The sequence below is a fragment of the Dendroctonus ponderosae genome, unplaced genomic scaffold (assembly GCF_020466585.1).
Source record: "Dendroctonus ponderosae isolate FM_Combo_2020 unplaced genomic scaffold, Dpon_F_20191213v2 Dpon_F_20191213_7, whole genome shotgun sequence".
NCBI lineage: Eukaryota > Metazoa > Arthropoda > Insecta > Coleoptera > Curculionidae > Dendroctonus > Dendroctonus ponderosae.
This window is the reverse complement of record NW_026018916.1, coordinates 5,534,226-5,558,984: the sequence shown is the minus strand read 5'-3', so window position 1 is coordinate 5,558,984 and position 24,759 is coordinate 5,534,226. Positions and strand designations below refer to the sequence as shown.

At 34.5% G+C, this 24,759-nt stretch overlaps 1 protein-coding gene and 1 long non-coding RNA gene across 4 annotated transcripts in view; one reads left to right on the top strand and one right to left on the bottom strand.

Moving 5' to 3' along the window:
* LOC109539683 overlaps positions 1–24,759 on the top strand; it is an 85,003-nt gene that overhangs the window by 1,524 nt on the left and 58,720 nt on the right. Inside the window, exon 2 of the long non-coding RNA XR_002172134.2 lies at positions 3,684–3,751. This is a non-coding gene — a long non-coding RNA (uncharacterized LOC109539683). The remainder of the gene's footprint in view (positions 1–3,683; positions 3,752–24,759) is intronic.
* The window catches only part of LOC109539680, a 30,169-nt gene continuing 16,785 nt past the window's right edge, over positions 11,376–24,759 (bottom strand). For 2 of the 3 annotated variants that reach the window (XM_019907579.2, XM_019907578.2), the window contains exons 2-5: positions 15,541–15,589; positions 14,511–14,649; positions 14,255–14,421; positions 11,376–13,663 (exon numbers count right to left, since the gene is read on the bottom strand). In XM_019907579.2, coding sequence (XP_019763138.1) covers positions 13,262–13,663; positions 14,255–14,421; positions 14,511–14,649; positions 15,541–15,589 — 757 coding nt within the window. In that variant the 3' untranslated portion in view covers positions 11,376–13,261. Of the gene's footprint in view, positions 13,664–14,254; positions 14,422–14,510; positions 14,650–15,540; positions 15,590–17,451; positions 17,687–24,759 lie in introns of those variants that run through there. The other variant, XM_019907577.2, reaches the window with a different exon arrangement.

Here is a 24,759-nt window from a genome sequence, read left to right as displayed (position 1 = left end):
GTTCTTGATTACTTTTTGATAAATAATTCGTTCTTATTGCGAAATAGGAGCACTATTTATCAATCTGTAATAAAAGACGTGAGGAAATTCTGTCTACAATACAAAAATTTTTGAGGCGAAATACCCAACAAGAAGTTTGTAACAAAATGAATCCGCCTCAACAAGATAGAACTTATCTACCACTAAGGTCTGGCATATTTTGGAGATACCCTGTATATCACTGCAAAGTATCAAATTATTTAATCACCCCCTCTCCTCTGTGAATCCTCTTTTTTAGAGACTTTTCATCAAAAAGAAACTGCTTTTTCTTAATTTTAACCTTGTGAACTTAAAAAATGGTAAAGTCCGATTTTCATAAACTGTTTTTAGAGAGAAAAAAACCAGACTTAAAATTCGTATACAGTTTTGTCAAAAACAGAAATTTCCAAACACACAACTTGTGTGGAATGATAGTGCAAATAAAGCAAGTCTTTCACTATACATACATTAATTTATTGACCAATTTAGACAATGATAGATACATTATTAAATATAAAAAATAAAAAATTATGTACAAAGTAGAAGAACTCACTTCTTTCAATGTTTTGTCGAAGGTTGCGACCCTAAAGAGTTTATTATCAAGCTTCCGTACAGTTTCGTCAAGATTCACTTCACCAAACCAATAAACTCTGAGAAAACTTAATATTACGGCTCCGCCATCACGCTTCGATTTAATGGCGTGGAAGCAGAGAACTTTTGCTCGATTTTAGGGCCGCCACCGCAGTTCTCCCGAATGCTCCTAGAGAGCGCGACTATACATATTCTCTAAGGGTTTAAATATCTAATCCGTTTTTGAAAATATCAGATTACCATGAAATATAATGCTAAATATTTACTATTGATAATGAAACAATAAATTGAAGAAAGTTTTCGATGTTCTTCACTTCTTCCTACCCCTTCCGAGGGCTACAGGCAATAAATGATGACTTCTGTGACAGAAGACAGATGACAGTAGTTCTGTCATTTATAACACAAAAAGCAATGTTACATTTAAAACGTTGGTGTTTAAACTTTAGTGCTTGATTAGTGTTTTATGGGGGTGCAAAACACTGGAAAGATGTCAATTTAATAGATGGATGACGGAAGATTTGTGGAACATAGTACATAAAGATACTGGGGTTCCAAAGCACTTGTAGCTTGTAAATGGAAATTTAGAATGTCAATAACACTAATTACGAATAAAAAACAACAAAAAGTGTTAATTTTTGTTATTTCGAATATTTCACTGAGTGTTTTTAGCTATTTGAAGACCGCATCAACGATTCGGGCCCTAATGTTGGGTTTAGAAAGACATTAATTTTAGTCGCAAAGATTTAGTCTTAGCTTTAAGAAATATTGTACTGTGTATTTCAATAAGAAGGTTTATACAACCGAAATTTAAGATTCCATTAAAAAACTCAAAATTTAACTGTGATATCGTGAATGGTAAATTGTAAAGTTCGTAATCATTTGTGTCCTGAGTTTGATTACTTGCAAAGGGGTTCTATTCTAGAGCTTTATATTAAACCTCCCTAACGTTGTTTATGGACCCCAAAACCGACTTTAGTTTTCCAAGAATTCTCTGACTGATCGCAGAAATACATTAGGAACCACTTTTTCACTTAACTTTTTCTTGTGGAAATGTGTGACACGAACCCATTTCGAGAAGTACATAAATTGAAATAAATTTCTGGTTTAGTTTGCAATTTTACTCTACTAAGTACATAATGGAGTATACTTAATTAGAAATATTAACAAGTGCGTTTTTAGATAAAATATATCTTAGCAACTTTGAGACTGTTCTTATTTATTGCTTGATGATAATGAACCATCTGCACAAGTTAATTAAATTGATTAAGTTGTTTGATGTAAGTAGAATGTTCCATTATCATTGGGTTTATAACACTTAACCATTTCTACATGTTTGATTGATTGAGTTTGTTTGTCCATGTATTTTTTTATTGAGCTTAATCGTCCAAATCGTTCCGATTGATTTAAACATGTCGATTTAGAAATGATGGTGGTCCCACAGTCGTAAAAATGATCCGCCCAAAGAGTAAGATTTAATCGAAAAACTCTTCAGCCTTCCAAAAATGGAAATAGAAATCTGCTTACAACATTTTCCATTTAAAATTTGATTAATTAACTACCACAGTTATGTTGATAAATTGGATACCATTAGACACTTACATGACTTTTATCCTCGATTTTATCGGCTTCTAAATCATTTCTTTTACGAGATTTTTCGTTTCGATAAAGTTATTTGGATTTTATAGTTGTAGAAACTGATTAATCAAGATAACCTGTTTGTTATGATTTATTTTAAGAATCCTCATATCGTGGTAGTTTGATGTAATTATAACAAACCTGCCTTTAAGGCTGACGCATAATTTAAAGTCCCTAAAATTTGTTATTTTCCAACTGTATTACAATAGTACAATAAATTAGCCGCGTTATCTCCGAAATGTCATCAGATAAGAAGATGGGTTATTTTCCATAACTGCTCGCTTTGATATCTTATCAAACGTAAAAAATTGTGTTAATTGTTTTCGGAACTTATCCACATCAGGCCAGAGTTAAGAGCCTAAGTAAACGGGGAATCAAAAGATACGACGAGATAAACAATATTTGGAAATTATTATGTTGAGAACAAAGCTTCTAATATATTCCTAAGTGATTTATCAAAACTAAAATGTATTCAATGTTCTGTAAGATGCACTTGCTTTAACGCCAAAGCGTTAAAGTTACTGATGCAGTTTGCTTTCTTAAGAATGGCCTCAAATTTCAAAGTATATAAAAACACTTTATTGCTCATGAGGCCTCAACACGTGCGCAGCAATCAGATGCTTGTAAAATGAATAAATAAACATATATTAAAGGCACGCTTAATTTTTTTGGCGATAATGGAAATAACTTCTATAAACTCAGATAGTGTCTTCAATCTATTTGCTTCACTCCAAAAATAAGCTATCTAAATTGTATTTGCTTTTTGCAAAATCAATGCTGCAATATGAACGGCACTTTGAAACATCGTGCTTAGTATCACTTTTCCAGTCTGGCCATATTTGAGGTTTCTTGGTCAACACAATCGAGCACATAGATAAACATCAATTTTTCTTCACCGATCCCACACAAAGTATTAATAACGGCATGTTGGTGGAAACCAAAACAAATGTAACCTTATCCATTTTCTTAAAAGCCATGTTATAGAAAGTGATAGATACGTTTCATTATATACAGGGCGAATTGGTCGATGGAACTAGGTTAATGAAATGATATTTTGGAATATTAAGTGGAAGAAAATACGGAAGTCGGTTTCGAAAAAATGTAGGTTTTGCCCATTGGAGAATAAATATGGAACACCATTCGATGTTTCATGTGCGTATATCGGAAATATGCGTGTGGAAAGAACAAATTTTGGCCTGAAAACAACACTCCGAAACCTATACAAACTTGTATTTTGTAAACCCCTGATCAGAACTAATAAGGTGGAATCCGGCAGTGAGATTGTTGAGAGAGCCCATGTCGAAATATCTACTTACTTGCCTCTAAATAATTGTTATCCTTTAATCTTTATTTTTACAATAGCGCAATTTATAATTTGAACTGATTTGACTCTGACTTTTAATAAGCTGGGAAGCTTATTTGATGCTTTCTTCTTTCAGGGTGCAGGATCTGATCAATGAAAATGGACTAGAGAAAAGGAAGGAACTTTCGAAAGCATGATCGAAAGGTGAGTACAGGAAAATATTTTAATTTCCTTCTTGCTGGTTGGTAATTTATTTATTTAAATTGTTGCTTTTGTGATCGATAACACTATTCGATTTGAAAGTATAGAATGGCGTAAAAAATGTGCATTTTGTGGCAAAACTTTTGGCAAATCAACTTTTAAACCGAGCCAAAAATTATATCACTTTTTCTTAACCAGAATATGCAATAATACTTTTGAGTTATCCATACATAGCGTTATTTGATATCAAAACTCGCTCCACAGAATTTTTGAAAAACTGACGCCTAAATGACCCTTACTTTAAGTTAAGAGCACCAAACACTTTTCGCAAAAAAATTACAAAAACCAAAAAACATTTAATCGCAAACAGTGTTGCTTCCTCATCGGGTAAACTATTCAATCCATCCGAGTCTAGCTAATGTAGGTACGAGTTACGGCATAAAACTTTGAAAATATGTCATGCATCCATCCCAGGAACAGTAATAACACATATCTTTAAATACCCACTTCAAGACTGCGCATTTTAAGAGCCTTCTCAGTGATTTCGCAATTAAAGAGGCTTTATGGTGGCTTTATGATTTCTAAATTTTACAGCGGGACTCAATAAAATAAACAATGTGTAATAAATTACTACGAGAGGCATAGAGACGTTAAAATACCTGAGATTGTTTCTGCGGGCGAAATTGAAAATGCTCAGTGGCTGTCGAACGAACCTGAACGGTACCAGCAAAGGTGAATAATGGCGATGGTTCCTATTTAGCTGATGATAATACGCCCGATACATGGAATTGTGGAATTTTTTACTTTGTGTTACTCTTTTTAATGCTTGGTGAGATCGAAGGTTATTAACAGGAAATCGGGCAAAATGCTTTCATTTCTTTGATGCAACTGTAACTGGTGTAACTATCTTGATTTTTGTTGTCGATGATTGCCTTGGATTTCACTGAGCGTTAAAATCGGGAACACAAAAAAAAAAGTTAAAATTTCCAGCAACAACCATGTTTATTAAAGTTGCAACAAATGCAGTTCAAAAATGAAATTATTTTGATCAATTTTCGTCTTCAGTTCTCATTCGACGGCACTTAAAAATACTTTAATATGGCTCTCCAAGGCGTGCTACTTCCTCAAATCTGTTTGCTTTAAACTGTGGCCAAGAACAATCGTCTGCCACTCTTCAAACGGTTGTATTTATGCGTTCTAATAATGATTTCCAACCGAAAAACTATTCTATGATTGCCTCATTAGTGCGATCGCTTGAAAAAATTGTAAGGTGAAAATTTTTACGGCAAAGAACCAGCCTTGGTGCATCTGGCCGAAGCACAAATTAAAACTAATTAACATAACTCCGCGACTGTCTTGCATATGCACCTTTCTTAATATGTCTTTGTTTGGTTTTCCTCTTAACACTGTCCCATTGATGGAACGTTAGGCCTATCTACTGGGCGATTTAAAAATAAAGGGCAGCCTATGTTTGTGTGATGTCTAAGTTTAAATATTGTTTGAAAAAACTTGAAAAATAGCCATAGATTCGAATAAAGTGTCGCAATGGAAAACAAACCGCTTTAGTCTAATGGTTTTGAGTTAGACTGCACCAATTCTTGCCTCATCTAAACGTTTGGTGCATGTAAAGGCAGGAGAAAAAATAATTGCCCTATTTCCCATGCATTTTTCTCTAATAACCATTTTATGTCGATATCACGTAGGTGGATGATAGCATCAGATAAGTCTCGTTAAGCTTCTTAGAAAGCGCTATTTCGTTCTGTAGTCCATTTTATTTCCATTTCTTTGGTCTGAAACACAATTTTGAATTCTTTGAAAACAGCACTTTATAAACGGAAAAATCTACTGTATGATTTCCGCTATCTTTAGTACGAGCAGGAATTAATTGACAAGTGTTCGTTGATGGTCACTAAAACTTTGAAAGTGAAACGTCGGTTGGCTGACAAGCTGTAAAACCAATGTATAAGGCGCTGAAACCTCCAAAGTTATTACTGTAATCTTGAGCAGTTTAAACATGAAGGCGCTTATTTCGAAGCTATGGGTGGTCTTTTACGGACAACCACTCTTATTTACAACAAATTAATTTAAATATTTTCAGCCCATTAGGTTTTTTTCTGGCTTATTTTTACCTCAAGTGTCGTTGAGCGCCACCGGCGACATCACGTAATTGGTTTCACTTGACCCATCAGGGAACTTAAAGAGATGTTCTCATGTTACAACAGAAAGTCGTATCTAGAAAAATTGTTTAGTTATAATTTTTGGGAGACTTATGAAACGTACTTTATGCCTTAAATGGTATGGAGTTAAATTGGGAAACCAGTCATTAATCTGAAATACAATTGTCGAAATCGGTTTTGCTTCTCAACCAAATTTGTTGTCAATGGCTTATAGCATTTATATGTGGGCAGCTTTGCTTAGTTTTCAATCCTGCTCCTCCTTAATTTTCCTTTTGAAATTTAAATGTTCCCCATCAATTTTCCATCGAAACCAGTTTGGTTTTATCGTACGAAAATTTGCAATGAGTTTTTCACGTCATCGAAAAAAACCAAGCCGGAAATTTTTCTATAGACTAAAGCTCTCAAATAAAGTCTTAGATGGTATCGCTCATCAATACAGTGGAAAACCTATACGAAAGATTTTCGAGTTATAGATCGTAGTTGATTGCAGTGAAGTCGGAACCTGTTCCTGACTATTTAATATACGGGATGTTTCGAAAACTTATTAACAACCACCGACTGGTTTCAATATAAATAATGGGCGTCGCGTCCTGAAGTATATCTTTATCGGTCAATAGTTTAGTTATAAATAGAGTATTAAAGGTAATTGATTAATCGGGCCCAATTGATAAGGTTTTGCGATTGCCGTTCCGATAGTGGTTATTGATATTTCGCCTGTTGGTGTTGGTCAAGATAAGGTGTTGAGTGGTGTATACAGTTATCAAGGAAGCCTGAATTTCAATAAGCCATCCACTAAATCGGTTGTCTATATTTACATTGGCAATGCTATTTCTCAACTGGTCGCTGCAACATTATCAAGGTGCAACCTGTTACCTGGCAAATAATTGAGCTGATAACTTTTTCAAAGTCATAGTATTTTGAAATCATTTACGGTGTTTTTGAAAGAATATACGAGTCCTGACGTCTATAGGTTCAGTCGATGTTCAATGAGTAGAAAACAAGCCATTTATATTTACTTTAAATACATATTTTGTTGCTTCTACAGAAAAATTAATTCATTCTCTCTTTACACAGCATAAAAACAGACAATTGGAAACATTTTTTATTCTGCTTTTTCTCTGTAGCAAAATAGAAAATGTCACAAACTTACTGACAAATAAATATTCGGACGCACTTTAAGAAAATTCTGGGGTGAGCGAAATCCAAATTTCAGTTAGTTTTGCCTTTAATCCCGGAACTGCTCGTTGAGGATCGTTTCCTTGATTTGATTCCATAAGGTTTCTATAACATTCAAGTCGGGACTGCTAGAGAGCCCTGAGCCACGATAAAACTTTGAAATTATGATCTCCAAACCCCTTTTTCGTCGTTTTAACTGTGTGAAAAAGGCACCATCCTATTGAAATGTGCAATTTTTAATTCCAAAATTTTGTTCCATAGTTGGAATTCAACTTCTTGATGAAATTTGTTGGTACGTTTCTGCATTTACAGTTCCATCAACAAACTCATATTTGCCAATGCGTTTACTACTCTACGCATAGATCCCCCATATAAGTTACATATTTTTGGAGAAATTTTAACGTACGCTTTAGACAGTCTTTATGAAAAGCCTCTGGTTTTGTTCAAATAACATTTTTCCCAAAATCACCTACGCATACCTCAAATTTTGATTCCTCACTTAATATAACGTTACTCTGCAATTTCCGTTGTCCAGGATATTTTAGATTTACCCCAATTTAAACGTTTTTGCTATTGGAGAGCTGTAGATAGTTGCTTCTAAGCAGAATAAAGCAGATAAAATATAATATTATTTCACATTCAGCCCCATAAAATAATAAACCTTCTTTATTCTTTATAAAAACCAGATTATCCAGCTATAGTCTGCTGCATTCGCACGATACATTTAAAGATGATTCCACTGAGCATGAATTTGTCGTTGTGTGCCTCTTCTGTTGGATCTGCGGATCTTTACACGACCACAACGTTCTCTTTCAGGAAAAGGGGGTCGTTCTGAACTCTTACGATGAACTTCAGCAGTCTCACCGAACTTTTTTATAACACAATGAACAATATTTAGATCATTTGAAATGTTCTGCATTGTCTGCGCATCATGTGTAATGCGTTAACATCTTACTGTATGATAAGGAACTTGTATAAGACCCTATTTTTCAACTGCAAAGAAAAAAATTGTATTTAAACTAAACATTATGATTATTCAATTAGAATGTTGGGCGTCGTCCGAACATACAGTGGTCAGACACAGACGATCAGACAGAAACGGTCAAATCGTCTATTTCCATGCAACTTCAGCTTCAACCAAGACAAATCGCCACAGCAAATGATCCATAAAAGCACTACCGGTACCGTCAAGAAATAAACTCGATTTGGTATGAATACAAAATCAATTGTTGTATATTTCGCAGTGGCTTAGCAGCAAAATTTCCATTCGCTATAAAGTTGGTAAGCTTTAATCGGATAAACAAGTAAAAAGTAGGAATAAATCAGGAAGGAAACCGATCTGCGTAGGTAAATCGACAAGCGCCGTTTTCGCGCGAGCGACTTTGCACAGCAAATCGTCGATTTACTTTGGTTTATTGAGGATCGAATGTCTTTTAGTGTTGCATGCCAACCGTGAACCTTAACAGATACTGTGGGTGATAAAATTATGGCTTTATCTCAATCACTTTGAGTTTAGTGTCAAATGCCACCACTTGCATATGAATTTAAACCAAGCCCTCAATTTACCAGTGATCTGCAACAATGCTCTTACTACACTGCATTAATATTTTTCATTTAACAGTAAAACAGGAACACCCAGCAGCCAAATAAATCATAAATGAAATTCGAGAATGCGTATTTCGTTGCTAGTTTCCTCGATACGGTAGCATTAGGAAGCCCCGATAGTTCGTAATTTATAGGGTTCCTCATCTTTTAAATTAAATTATTCCGGTTTCTACTATGTTTTATTTCGTGGATATCGGTGGCCAGGCTTTGGGCATGATATTTAACAACACATAGAAAATGAACAATAAATTACTGGAGGATTTATTTGAAAGTAACTTACAATAGGTGTTTTGGTCAAACTATGCGACTCTATTGGTAGAGCTCGTTTTAAATGTAGATGTTTAGATGTTTCTGTTGAAGTTCTTTCACTGGTAATCGCAACGAAAGAATATCCAACATTGTACTTCCCTTCCTAAACAATTATAAAACATGGTAAAACACTTGTCCCAAGTCACCGACTCGTACAGAGATTCTTATCTGGTTGAAGAGCACTTGTTTACCTTTCTTGCATCCTCGATGTTGACTTTGCGCTTGATTACAACAGTTTTTATTTGCCTAACGGCAGTTTCTCAAAAGTTCTATTTGATTTATTTTATTAACTACATAAGCTCGATGGGTATTCATTCATGTCTTTTAGTGTCACCGTTTAATGGCACAAAATGTGACTAGCATTGTCGATTTCTAAGTATTCCAAGATGTTTAACACAATTTTTCCTAATTGAGGTGAGTGACGAATACAAATCAGCATCGAAAGTTGTTGCAGCTTATATTTCCAGTGCTTATGAAATTGTTTTTATTTTTTTTTTAATTAACTCTACGAACCTGAAAGAAATACACCAACAATTTACGGGTTTGTTCAACATGAATTTATGTCTGATGTTTCGCTAGCACTATTTTCGGTATCTACCAGAAACTGTTTAGTAATCGAGTTGGGAAAATAGGTAGTTTTTGTTATCAGAACATATTTTAGCGCATTAAAATTGAAAATGTACTAATGCTTTTGAGAGCTCATTCACTTTGACTACAGTTTAGTAGTCAAACTATAAAACATTTGGTCTCCAAAAATCCCCGGAAAAAATATTTTTACATTTCAAATCTTTAAATACCTATGTATCTGCCTATCAGATTTCATCATAGTATATTGTACTTTCAGCTTTACTTTCGTTACCACTTGAATTGTGGTTTTTTAAGTGAAAATGTGGAATATTTACACCATCAGCCACAGACCAAAACAATAAAATAGCAATTTTCTGCTATTCAGTTCTACAAATTATCTGGCTTTTGCTAAATCGCTGGGATTCACAGTGGTACTTTGCTCTCTATTGGGTAAAAATACATAATTAAATAGATTGACAGCCACCTTCAGCTGAAGTGGCAACTTTTACTATTTAACCCACTTCAGTTTTACAACAGGAGACAATTAATTCGCAATAAAATTTAAATACGTACATAAAATGGCTAGTACCCCCATTAAAAGCTGCGAAAATCGTCGTTCACACGCAAGCGAGGTTCCGCAGATATAATAACGATAATTATTAAACTGTGATGGTTCAGCTCTGGTTCGATGTGGGTGTGATGGGTTTCGCATTTTACAAGACCGACTTTAATATATGATGAAATAATGGACACACGCTGGCGCCACTTGATACTTTATTTCGTTGTTGTTCCCATAAGCCGAAAGATCATGGAAAGTGCGTTACGTATGCGAAATATCAAACTTCGCTCATGCTGATTTACTCAAAGAACTAATGCCAATAATGGAAAGTAGGAACTGCCTTCCAATTATAAAATATTTTCCTCTTGACCTTTTTAGCATATTCTCAACATTTGCCGTTTGCACACTTACCTCCAACAACAAAAATTAAAACTCATATAATACTAGCTATATGTAATTTGTGAAAAACTGCGCCATTAGGAGCTTGTTACAAGGTTAATCAGTTTATTGCGTTAACGTTCAGACTAGTTATTATCAGGACAATTGACTATTATGATTTCAATATAAAGCCAAACAAATAGAGGATTTATTGTGGGAATTACCATGTCAACCTTAGGAAATCTGGAATCGTTGTTGACACTATGAATAATTTTACTCACTAAAATATGTTGCTTCGCTGAAAATCTCCAAAAATTACCAGCTGCAAATTTTGGCGGATTCTTGTCGTTTTCCAGCCCCGTGAACTTCGGAATTCGAGGGCCATAAAATCCAAATCCCGAAAAATTATCAGCGCATAGTTGTGTTTGACGAAACTGGTATGAATGGCCACTTGCCATTAAGGGGCAAATGCCCTTAAAGGGGGTTAAATTGCCCAAGCCGCCCTATAAATTTCACTAAGGGTCCTGGTTAATTGTCTTGACAGCCACAGGCAAGAAAAAGCGTCCGGAAGCAGATTAAAGCTTCATTTTCAGGGGGGGAAATATGGGAAACAGGAGTTGAAGGACATTTGTCTTGGACTTGAAGAGCGCAGAAAATGTGCGTTAAATGAATCGAGCAAAACAATATTCGATGAAAAACCCAAATATTGCGAATTATTTCTCAAAAAAACCAGTTAGGTATATAAAATAGGTGATTTCACGAAAATAACACTCTGTATGTCCAGTTGACGGCCATATCTTAAATTACTTTCTGGTTTTCACCCAAGAGCCGTATCGGAAAATAAAACGAATCGATATCAGTTACTGACTGTTTTTTATTGCAAACGGACATCAGTAAATATGGGACTTGGAATGTAAATATAAGGACACATTTCTACAACAGATCTTACATCGAATTACATACATGAGCGAGGCCGTGATATAATTACAAAAAAATACATAGTAAATATATTATGTTACGTTTACTTACAGGATGGTCAAATGAATACGTATTAGATCGATGAAATGTCGGAAAGGTTTAAAGTGTCGTATGTACCACCCCGTGTAAAGTTCCTCTGACATTTATATTCAAAAATGTTCGGAAATGGTGCTCTGGAATGCTGACAAAATTGATTTGGTATTTCTGCAAATACAAAAAAACCTTGAATTTAATATGCCCAACATATTAAATAAAGTGATTGAAAAAGATGAAAAAAACGTAATACTGAGCACACTATTTCCCACACTTTTTTTAAGGGTTATTCTATTCTAGAGCGTCATACCTAGTCAACTATTTGGTACTTTTACTGCAACACGAAAATCACTGCCAAATTATTCCCGTAGCAAAACTATCCTCATGCAGTCACTAATTGGAATAATTCGCTCAGTGTTCCTCGTTGAATCCTCCATTAAAACATGGAAAAACAAGAATAGACTAAAGCCGCGTTGAAAACAAAAACAAAAAAAATAGTTTAGTAGCAGGCGCGCACTGGGTGACTCAAAAAGTGTCTATTCTCATTTCATAACAAGACCATCGTTACAAATAATATTTCAGTCGAGTTTAAAAAAATATGAAACACAACTGAATCAACAATGGATCATTTCAAACGGTGGTCTAACAAATATTTACAAAAATAAATAATAAATATACAGAAACTCTCAGAGAATACACCTCACGGAGGTAAAACAAAATACGCAGTCACATCAGTCAGACAAACAACATCCCTTGCATTTTTCTCAAAGTCGATGAAACGTGAAGGCATGTCGTCCAATTGACTAGCTTCATGGAATTGTAATAACTTAAGAAATAAAATTACAAAAAAATATATTAAGAGATAGAAAAATAAATTAAGTTGGGTGGTATAAAAGGTTTTTAGTAATAATTTGTACAATCATATACACTGAGACTTGTGTGCTACTGTTAACAGGACCGCATCCTGCTAGAAGTAGAGGGCAAGTCAGAAACGACTTACATTAGAATACTGACGCTATAATATTTATGTCAACACCAAATTCAGCAAATGGTTTTTAGTGCAAGAAAATTGACAATAATTTTAATATTTAAATGATCAGCACAAGCAATTGATTCTATACATTTTGCAGAATGTTTCCAAGCACAATACAATTGACTTCTGATTCAATTTTCATCAATTCATAAATTATTTGAAATATAACAAAAGCCTAGTAGGAGCTTCAAGGGACTAAGCATTACATTTCCTCCTCTGAAGCGGTTTCTAAGAATTTCCACATGCTCAAACATTTAGAATTTTTTTATTGAAAATTGCTCCAAAAGAGGCAAAAAGGTCTGTTTTCATCTATTAACCATTTGCCGTAGTGGGTGGACATTTCCTAGTTGGCGAAAGCTGCTTAGTCAGTGCACAAATCGATTTCAATTCATGCGTAGAATCGAAGAAACCTATACTTTGGGGTAAGGGTTTTTTTTTCATTATTATAATAAGCGTATATGGTGAAGCTTAACTATAAGTAGGGTTATTTGAAAATACTTAATCGGTACCGGTTTTATGGTACTTGGCTTGTTTATCGGTGCTATCTATCGCCAGAAAAGGTTATGGTAGGAGCAAATTACATTAACTACCTTAATATCCTTAGACTAGAATTACTTGAATTTTAGTGTCTTTGTTTGTCCGGAGTCAAATGTGAGATGTAACATAGTTCTAGACACAACCCTCTAGTGTCAAATCTCTTACAGTCGCTTCTTCGGGATTCTTCTTTCACAGACCCCGGCCAATTCATCCATATGAGCCGTTTTGCCGTCACATAAGGTTTCATAGGCAGTTTTACCGCGATTCCCTTCCCCTTCATTAAATTTGGAATAGAGCATAAACAAATTGTTTCCAAAGCACTTATTTTTCTTTCGCGCATTCATTTTGGAATGTCTGCTCATGTGGTTCTTGCGCAAGCACTTCTGGATACGCCTCTGAGACATTGTCTGTCCTTTCCTGTCAAAACTCAACGTTATGTTCTTCTTCTGGAAGACAAGTTGAAGGTATACGTGGGTTTTGTTGTACCGGGTATCGTCGGGAGGGACATCGGTAAACTTACAAAGGTCCCAGTTTTTTATACCCTTTTCGATTCTATCGTAAGTCTGCAACAAACAGAAGCCCACCGTTAGAAAATACGTTGCTCGAAACATAAATAAAATGTAGTAATACAAAGCTTTTAAATGGTATAAACGTAATAAATTACTTTTTAAATAATTCACCAAATTGAAACTGGTGATTTTTCGGACTTTTAAGCCGCCGTTTGCAAAGAGTTTGTTCCTGACGTTTCCATCGTCAAAAATACATGGTTTGCTTCACTACAAGCGGCCCAGCAGTTTCGAAACTTTAGGATCAAATTCTATTTAACGACGGACTAACAGCACGAAAAATTCACCAGTTTCCAGCAAAAGCCGCGATTGTCCAATTCTATCAATAATTTATAACATTTTTAAGTTTATTTTAAATCTTTACCATCGGTACCAAATATTTTTACGAGTAGGTACTTCAGGCATCTCGCACGGAACACAAAACGACTTTCGATTTATTTCATATTTTTTCTTATCAAAGTCAATAAAATACCAACAAACATGACGAAGAGAATAATTTAGTGTCCATGCGAATCAATTTTTTTCTAATTTTGGCAAATCGCATACATCTAGAAACACAACCGTAAATCTTTAATATTATCTACTCACCAATCCCACTACAGGTCCCGTCATACTTTTCCAACACAAAAACCTCTTGGTATTTGGATCAAATAGATAGAAAGCTGGAATGTTCTTCTGCTTGTCATTTGATATTTCCCATCTCGAATCCGGTGGCTGGTAAGTCGTGGAAATTTTGTAAAGAAACGAGTCATTATCTGGAACAATAACATTTGCCATTAGAAGCTGAACTGGCCATCGTGGAAAATCCCAAAATTCGCCTACATGGGAGAACAACTCAACTTACTTCTATTAATCATTATCTTTTGATTGGTTTGATTGATGTAGACGTAGCCACAGAGCTTATCGTTATACACTTTTGTCTTGCATACTGGTCCGAAACAATTTGGCTGGCTGTAACTGACGGTGCAATGTTGAAGAATTAGCTGGAATAGAACGAACCTTTGTTAAATAGGCCATAATTTCAATTTCCGTTACGAAGTTTTGTGCCGCCAAATCACCATTATATAATCGCAGGAAAAAAATGTTTGCTAATTGTTAATAAGATTGAAACTGCCCTATCGAGACTTTTTTAAGTGCAGATTAATTAGATTCATAAAGGATCCACTAGCAGACGTTACAAGTACCAAATTATCTAAATAGCTACATCCAAAAATAACTCAAATGTGGCAAAAACCATTTGACGTATGTACTAAACACTTAAATTTCGTTTATATTTTTATATCGAGTTGAAGTGCCTCCAATTGTTATTAGTCGCTTGTGAAATAAGAGAACGACGTAGATTCCTTGAATCCATCTAGTTACATTTCAAGATAGTGAATCTCTTAAGAGCAGCCGTAAAGAACAATTACTGTTAAAACCACAAAATGAAGTGAATCGTGGTTTGAACTTGTACCAAACGAGGAAAAGATATTTCCGCACTCAATTAATCTGATCATTCAAGGTGTTGCCTTGACTTTTGCAGATTCAAGAAGCCATCAAATACGTTATTATTTATTAGCTAATTACATCGGTTGTGCAATAGTAGCAATTAAAAGATCTAGCTTTCAATGGTTCAAAAGCCGAATCCATTGGAATGTATGCTGAATGTTTTTATGTTTTTAATTGCTTTATTGTAATCCATTATCACTTAGCTTGAAAACTTGCTGTTGTTTACAAGTTGCAAATTTAGAGTCATTCTGATATAGCTTTTTAAATAATTGTCACTTAAATGCTCCAGAAAGTATCAGTTATTGTTGGCTCTCAGCTGCACGTGCAGAGAGCAGTTAAAAATAAAAGCATGCCTTAGAACGAAATCAAAAAGTTTATGAACTTACCATAATAAATATTAGAACCCGAATCGCCTTTATTGGTAGCTTTAATTTCCTGTAACAGAAGAGCAAATGTTATATCATCAATAACACCAACCAAACCTGAAGGAAAGAAATATGAGCAAGTAATGAAATATTTAGTGACAATCTGTTGGAAATGTTATGCAAATTAATCAACATTCAATTTGTTCAGTGCAAAATCATTTTATTACTGTGATAAGTGATATTTAATATCATTTAACACCAGTTGTACCAAACAGTGCCAAGTTTCCGCAAATTAAAACGTTAATATTAATTACATCAATCTATTTAATTACTCTGTAACAGATAACGTCCGTTCATTTACATGGTCGGAAAAGTAAAACGAATTAAGAAATGTCCATTAAACTACTCCTTATCCAAATATGCTTTGCCTCTAGTCGCTGAGAAGAATAAAACACTCCTCTAACAAGACTTCAGTTGGTTCAAAATATCTACTAACTTAGCCACCCTGTAGGTTTGTTAATGATCGATTATCACACGTTGTTTTGACATCCTAATACCATATAACTGATTAAAATTGCGATAATAAAAATGCGTAACATTTGACCATAACATCATTAATAACGTTTTAGCACATAAATGCATGGTCGTGTGAGGTTGTAGCCTTCAGGAGTTATGTGTAAAATGGTCGGTTTTAAAGGCAAAAATTAAAAGTTATTATACTGATATAATTACCGGCTTCCAATTTAAGTTTTATACGTTTCCAGGTCGTAAATGCAAAATGTAATTCCGGCTATCGGATGTTTTCGTCTCTTTATCGCGGATGGATTTCATACAGCTGGTAACAGGTTAGGATTGCTAGTCGAAAAAACAGTATATTTCGATATATCTGCCCTTGAATCATCGTGAAGTGATGAGAAACAATTTTATTTTCAACATGTCGATGAAGAACCAAGGTTGGTTATTTCGAAACAGTAACATTTCTCAATTATTTGAGATTCAGTTCACTTCACAGGGATAATCCAATTGAAACCAGAACATTCACGATTCAATTGTGTTGTGGTGTTTCAACTCAAAGGCATGTGGCCAGTTAAGTAAAAATTCCAATAAAAATACCATTCACGTAATAAATCCTTATTTAAAAACAATTTCATTGCGAAATATTCATGATAAGTAGCGCTATAAAAATAATGAGAAAATTCCTCAAATTTACGATCTGGGTATGTAAAATTCAGGACAATACTGGATTTTTAACACGCAACTTGTTGATCTGAGCTTTAGTTCCGGTACTACATGTGATTTTCTCAAAGAAATTACATTTAGGGTAGTAAAGTGCAATTACTCAAATTCATTTATTCTTTGCATGGTATAAGGGACCAAACTTCAAACCCTTGAAATATTTGAACCCCAGATATAACTTGTATTAAAGCGAAAAATCTGAGATGAGCAAATAATTAACTTGAATAATTTGATGAAAACAGTCAGTTCTGTGGACGGATGTTAAAGGAAAATTTTGGAGATATTAAGAACACATAAGTGGATTGCCATAGTGAATGAGGTAAAACCGGATCCTACACTTATCAGCCAGATTAACATCTATAACAGATCCAAAGTTCAAATTAGTAGACCCTCGGAGGAGGATATTTCGAAATTTTTGGACGAGCAAATCCATGCCAAGTGAACAAGTTTTCCTTGCTGGTATTATCTGAAGAGGAAATCAAAATAATCACTGAACACAAGAGGAAGATGAAACCAAGTGGGCAGGAATTTTCCGTGTTATCTGCCAGGTTTGGAAACATCCAGACCAAATCACAGATCTAGATCACTAGATCATAATGATGGAAATGCTATTGACTAGTTTGAATATGAAGGGGTGTTTTTGCTATTGGTGTTGGTAAATAGTTTGGAAACTTTCGATGAAGAGGTACTTCATACCTTGGACTGGGGATCTGGTTTTCCAACTCTGGAACCATTTTCACACACAACCACTGCCGATGCCGAACACTGATTAGTGGCGAATTTAATTCCGGTATTGCTCATTTCGCAACAAGTATCCAAAGACGCCATGGATGTAAGCAGATACATTTTGAGACTGGAGAAAAAATGGTACCGTCGCGTCTCAGAGACGGTACATCTATGTGGTTACTTAAAGTGTTACTTAGGCGGCGTTTATATCATCATTTTATCGCATCGTTGCCAACTTAGAAAAGCCATTGTTATTGATTAGATTGAGACTTTTGATACCGATGTAGCTTGTCGGCAATCCGAAATTCTACGAAGCCTCATGGCGTCCTCTTTGGTTAAATTTCCTTTTTTAAGATTGGGGGTTTTTCCTCAAACCGCGATAAAATTTTCAATAATTTTTTCATCTACTCAGATAGCGTTTTCGATTTAAAATTGAACAAAATCCGGCAACTGTGTAATAAAAGGTCCTCTCAATTACGAAGCGGGACATGTGTTGAGCGCAAAATGATCTTAATGCTTTCAACAGGCGCCTACCCTGTCACCTAATAACATAATAGCCTACGTTATATTGATATCACGGCACCATCAAAGTGGAAGTATTTACAACTTCGTGTGGTGTTTTTGAATGGCAACAATGATTCAACAATTTAAGAGAAGTTTTTAGGAAGTGAGAGTGAATCACTACAAGAAGGTTCAGCAGTAAACTAGATGAAAGATACTAAAGTCCATGGTTTTTAGGTCTTGTGATACAAATTTAGCAGTTTTGTTGCTTAAGGATTTTTGGTTGTATTTTCACGTTGATCATTCGATAGGTTGCCCTTTCTCCAATAGATCTGAAGGAATCTTGTGACATCGTTACTCCCTCCTCAATCCATACTCAGTCCATTTTATTTACCACGTTACTTACTTGACATGTTCACATTTACCATTAAATTCACAATATGGCATGACAATGTGCAACTGTGTAACAAACTGCAATTTTGTTAGGAAACAAGCTTTCGAAATATTTCTAATAATTTTAATTAATATAACGGCGACCGAATAATTAATAAAATATATTTTGAAGGAAGACAGAATGCAAGGGATCTGAAAGTGATAATGCCACAAAAACTTTAACAGAAAACCTTTTAATTCGTGGCATTACTTTGTTTATCAAAGCTTGTGTTTTGCTATTTTTGATTGATATTTGATATTGAAATTTTGCTGGAGTCGACAGCAAAAAAATTACGAATTTTAAAAATAAAACAAAAAACCACACAGAGAACGCGTGAAATACTGCGTTTTTTGACTTTTGCAAATTTCAAAACACTGATTTTTGAGCAGAAAATTCCACAACTTTGCCATAATTTAACCGCTTTAACCGTTTTCATGATGACTCGAAACCCGTTAAATTAAGGTAAAATTGTGGAAATTTTTCTTAAGAAAAAAATGGTTTTGAAATTTATGATTTTAGAAAACTGTATCGTTTCACCCGCTTTGTGTACGGTACTTTGTCATATTTAAAAAATTCGTTACTTTTTAAATAAAGCATTAGAATGTCAACCCCGAAAACGAAAAAAATCCTTTCAATGACAACGATATAGACCAATTTAGTGCTAAGAAAAGGCGTTTTGAAATTGCGGAATGTCGAATAACTTATGGAGAAACGTGGGTAGAATTCACTTTTCTGTTAATTGTTTTTGTATTTCATTTTCCTGATTCTGATCTGATCTGATTGACTATTTTTTTATGAAAAACACGCTTTTTACAAACTTTGACTATTTTTTCAACCAAATTTTTTTAATTTATGGGAATTATCTTTTAAGGAAAAGCGTAAAAAGTGGAAAAGAAATAGTCGAGTGTGACTACTCGTCTTGAGTTTATATGGCAATTCCATTTCCCAACAAAGCAAAATGCTTGCAGGTCTGCAGGTGGCTTAAGAACATTTTCCATTTTAGCAGGATTTCGCCTGCGATTTTTCAATTGGCTAAATTTTGAACCGGAACTTTCAGAGCATTGAAGCTGAAAGATTGCAATTAATTAACCGGCCTTGTAACTCTTATAGCTTATTAGATCCTAATAAAGACACGAATTTGGCCTCAAGTCCAATATAAAAAATTAGTTTCCAATGCATTCGCTTCCTTCACTCTTGCAACTACGTTAGATCTATTAGGAGCATCAATCAATTTAACTAATAATGATGATCAATCAAGTGACCATAATCAAGAACCGAATGCTTTAGTAAGTACCCAAGAACTAGTTCTTTAAATTCCAACTGTCCCACATCCATAAAACATGTCAATGGCAGGCGCCAGCTAATTTTTTATGTAATAATTGGAACATCTAATCATGTTCGTAGTAATTGATGTACGTTATCTGTGCCTTCATTGTGGTGTTCCGGCTGTTTTCTAATTTGTTTGTTGACGATTATAAATCCTTCAATCACTAAATATGCCAAAAAAGTAAGTAGTCATGGGGCAAAGTCTGCATGAAAACTAAATAAAAGTTCACAAGGCGCAAGCTGGATATCACTGGATTCCGACGAGCCCTCCTGTGACTTATGACGTAAAAAGCGAATTATTCTTATCAATTCCACTTCCCTGGATAAATACTGACTTAGGACACGTAGAGCGGATTAATTATATATTTTTTTGTTATTGGCCAAGCAAAATTAGACAATTTTACTTGTGTACTACAATGAATTATCGCCAGGCGCCGACTGGGAATGTTTCAATGAAATTTGGCTGTCGAGATAAAAACATCAATAAAAGAGTGGAGTATTGAAGCGGCCGATTCGGAATTTTTAATTGCTGTTTAATTATCAGCGATAAGTCTAGATAAGTTTCGCCTTCAAACATTGTCGTTTCAAATTCATACAAATTAATGCGAAACCTTTAAACTAAGAAAGCATTTACATCAGATAATGCGCACTGAAGGTGAGTATTTACAAGTCGAAATTTCCATATAAGCTCATCCCACACACGTTGGCATCGTTTTACACAATAAAATCCAAAGACAAAATTCCGAAACCCGTCAGCGACATAATTCATCGGAAACATCATTCTTACAAGAGACTTATGTTAAGTACTCAAATTCGATACCTGTATAAATTTTATTGCTTCAACAGTTTGGTTAATTTACATGCCTCGAAAGTCTTCTGTTTCAAATTTACGACGACTATTTGGCGAAAAATTTGCCATGGAACTCGCATTCAATCATGTTCATATATTTATATATCAAAATATGACTGCGCTATACTCCCTTAATTGGAAATCAACTTGCAGCTTCCTGGACTATTAAATAACGCGTTATTTACTGCCTAGTTGGAACATTTCCAAATCTGTTAGCAGATGCTCATAATTTTCAATGATAAGACTAGGGTATGCATAAAAGACAAATAATAGATGCAAGTTTAGTAATTTTAATAAAATCCCAAGTGCAACCAAAGTAATAACTATTTGCATAAAAGCAGTTTCATGATTACAGGTATTCATAAAATCCAGTTTTCAACCACGAAATGATTGTGTTTGCTTACTTGACTTTAATTGATTATAGTTTTAGAATGGATAATTGAGTGTAAAATACTAATTTTTTTATTTCATAAATTTTCTCGGGAAATTAAAAACTGTTAGTGCAAAATTTCTGTAAAACTAATCAAAATGAGCGCAGAACATCATTCTCAATGATAATACCAGCCCTAGTCATTAATTATAATTTAATTATGATACATTTATTAAATAACGATGTCTTAAATAAATATCTATAATATTTCCTGTTAAAAATATGATGAATGGTTGAAATACTGGCCACTGTTATCAAGTTCCAACTGTCTTCAGCTTGCTCAGATTCATCACATTTCTGAAGGAACATGATCCCATTTATTCCTACCGAGTCAAATAGAATCATGAATCACGCTGCCTAATCGGTTTTACTCAGTCAGCTGTTGTCATTTACGTTTTCATTCAAAATATTATTCGCCTAATCTCCCTATGGAAAGAGATTAATCTTTTAATGATCGAAAAGGTTCAAAAGGAGCGAGCCAACAGCTTTTGAAAGGATTATTTCACATGCTTATTTCATAAAGGGCGAACGCTTTGGCTTGACAAGGTATCAAGCTGAACTAATTCTTTACATTCGACTGGACCTTGGTCGAAGGCCTTAGACAGATTTTTCGACGGGTATATTATAATATATAACGATTTTGTTGGGCTTTTGTGAAGCTTTATCTCTATGGACCAGCGCTGACTAGAAAATGTGTTTTAGTGTTCATTATATACCAAGTAAAATTACTGAATTTAAAAGATTTTCATATTAGAGTCATGAGGACCATCGTGTTCCTGCTGATAAGCTAATACCTGTGGCACAAGGATATGTATTAAAATTGAAATGTTCTATTATCAGCAATAGCAACAAACTGGTAAACCTTAAATTAACGGACGATATTTCAAGGTGGGAGTTTCACGAAGAAATCCAACTTTTTATTTCAATTGTGAATAATATTTTCAATAGTTTCCCAGTTAATGCCCAATTTACACCTCAAATTTCTTAAACCATTCCATTTTACGATTTTCTGTGTCGGTTGAGTCCCGACGAGTAAATGCGGCGATTATTGTTGACCGAACCGCCCTAAAAAAGGTACCAATTTCGACTAGGAAATGTTGGACTTCTGTTAGACGATTTACCTGGAATTGAGTTACCACCTTTGGTTTTTGGGTGGCCACATTCGGTTTTTCATTTTAATAAATCACAATGGGAATCGGTAGAAACTGATAGCTAAATTGGGCTATATTTCTTTGATTTTATGGTTTCGGGATCCGTGCGGCATTATAATTAACAACAGGCCAACTAAAACAGTGCTTGCAATCGTTGCACCAATAAAGACATTCGTCTCAAACATCACCCTGTTGTCCTTCTAAATTATATATTTATTTAAATGACAATAAAAGTGAGACATATCAGTGAAACCCGTAAAAAAGATTAAGTTTAATGGCATGGCGCCCAACTTTGTCACCACTCTTAAGTAGTTACCATAAGTTGATGAAATCTCTCAAGTGATTTAAAGTGTTGAACTGGTTCAAGCAACGAGGTGTTTAAGTAAGAGTGCTCGGTTATGATCAAAATAAGTGTGATTGTGTTAGTTTGAATCAAGTTTGTAGTTGGAAAATATTCAAAATTTCAGATGTGTCTATGTCTTCATTTTATGGCTGGGATATTGGATTGCGCTTAGGGGGAACTTGGAATTGTCAAATACCAAAATAACTTGGAAGAATAGATGCAGCTTTAAATGCAAAATTCAGTTTCAAGACAAGTCATACAAATTTGGACTTATTTTGGAAGTCGACAAATTCTGACTACTTAGAGTGATTCTATTTCCGTTTGCAGCGTTATTTAGTGCAATTATTTTTCAGTTAGTTTGTGTTTCGGCCAAAATTTAGTGGTTCAGATAAAGTTTCTACAGCATGGCAAATGAAAAATTACAAAATTGGTGAAAGTCCCACATGCCCTTAGTTGGACAAAATCAAGTTTTTGTCCAATTTCAACGACACGTGCATTATCTGTACGATAGATCTCATATCGCAAAAAGAGTTTTCGATCATCTTACTTTAGTTGTACACTGATTTTTTTCGCTTGAACCGACTTTGGATTCTCGGGTTCATGTTGAATTTGAAGTTGTTGTTCTTTAAACTTTTAATGTTTTTAATGAATTAAACTCATTTTACCCCGACTAGTATTTTATCATTTGCCGCTCTGGAAAACTTATCTTTGGGGCTTAATTTTTAGATAACGCTTCAAACAGAAACCGCATCGCTTGAAGCAATCAAAAGTTATCCACCTCCAAATTTATTGCAAATTTGGCCGTGTTGCGTTCGCTTTCTTGAGCAGTTTACTTAGGAATCATCAAGAATAATGCAACATTTTGGTTCCTACCATTTAATGGGTTTTGATTACAAATTCCCCAAACCGATGATTTTTTTTGAATGGTTTCTGGTCAATCGAGTTAATTTGCGTGCAAACATGTTGCAACTGCCAGTTTCAGTAGCTTTCGTTATTGTTATTAGAGTCAATAAAATTCCAGATAACGGCAATCGAAATAGTTTGCATTTTTCTCCTTTGAATCAGGCACTTTAAAACGTAAAAAGGCACGTTTGCTAGTCGTCACATACTACCGATTTAGGTGGCATATTTGGGTGATTATTGGATTTTTCCGAATTATATTTTTATAGTTTTCTGTTTATCAGCGGTTCTTTAAAAGGTGCCATTACTGTGATGTTGTTTTTAAAAGCTACGGTCAAATGCATTGCTTTTTATCATTTTCGGTCTTAACTACTAGCTTGCCATAATGGAAAACGGTTTCTGAGAATTCATTTTAAATCTGCTTAATTTTTCCAGTTAAAAATCTCAAATTATTGAAGATAAACTAAAAGAATCTAAGGATAAAATATTCGACTAGGTATGAAAAATTAAAGGAATTGTTGAGAAGTCATAAAGAATCTAAATTCTCGACAGTGGCGTCCTTCGAATGCGACAGACGTGCCTTTCTGGTAGCAACTGATTTATTTGACCAAATTATTTATGGTTACCTGAATAGTTGAACAAAAGCTCATCACAGTTCACAGAAAAGGTAAAAATCCCAACGGGGGGTGACTTTTATTCTTTGTACTATTGTAGGCGTGCTTCCTATAGATTATGGGATTGGAAACCATCATTTTTTGTCGGTGCAAATTGTGTAAAATCGCATTTTTGGTCGTCCAAGGCAATAATTGAGTTAGTTTAACGGACCCCATGCCGACAAGAGAGTGTGAAAATCGTGTACAATGCAATAAGTTCAGTGGCATTAATTTGAAAGAAGCTTTTTCATTTCTTTGAAGATGCGTTGCTTTATTCTGACGTCTTTACAACCCTGATTTGATTAGATAATCAATGGTTATTTCATTGATGTTGTAAGACAAATGAGCAGAGTAATAAATGCTGGGCTTATTTTATTGTCAATTGTTGAGTATATTTTCGATGATAAATGTAATCTCAGTTTTGGTACGAAATAATGGTTTGTTTGCTGGTGATCAACATTTTACCAAACTCCCCAGATTAGTTGTTTAACGGAATTTTGTGAACATCAATATGAGATGTGAAGAAAAGTCTACGTTTTTAACAGTTTTTCCCGTTTTTCGTGTAGCGTTCATTCTACAGATTATCTCAATAAGATACAGCATTCACAGGAAGATGATTTATGATGTCTGCATAAATAATACATGTTATAATGAGATTTATAATAATTATTGCAAATCTATTAAACGAATT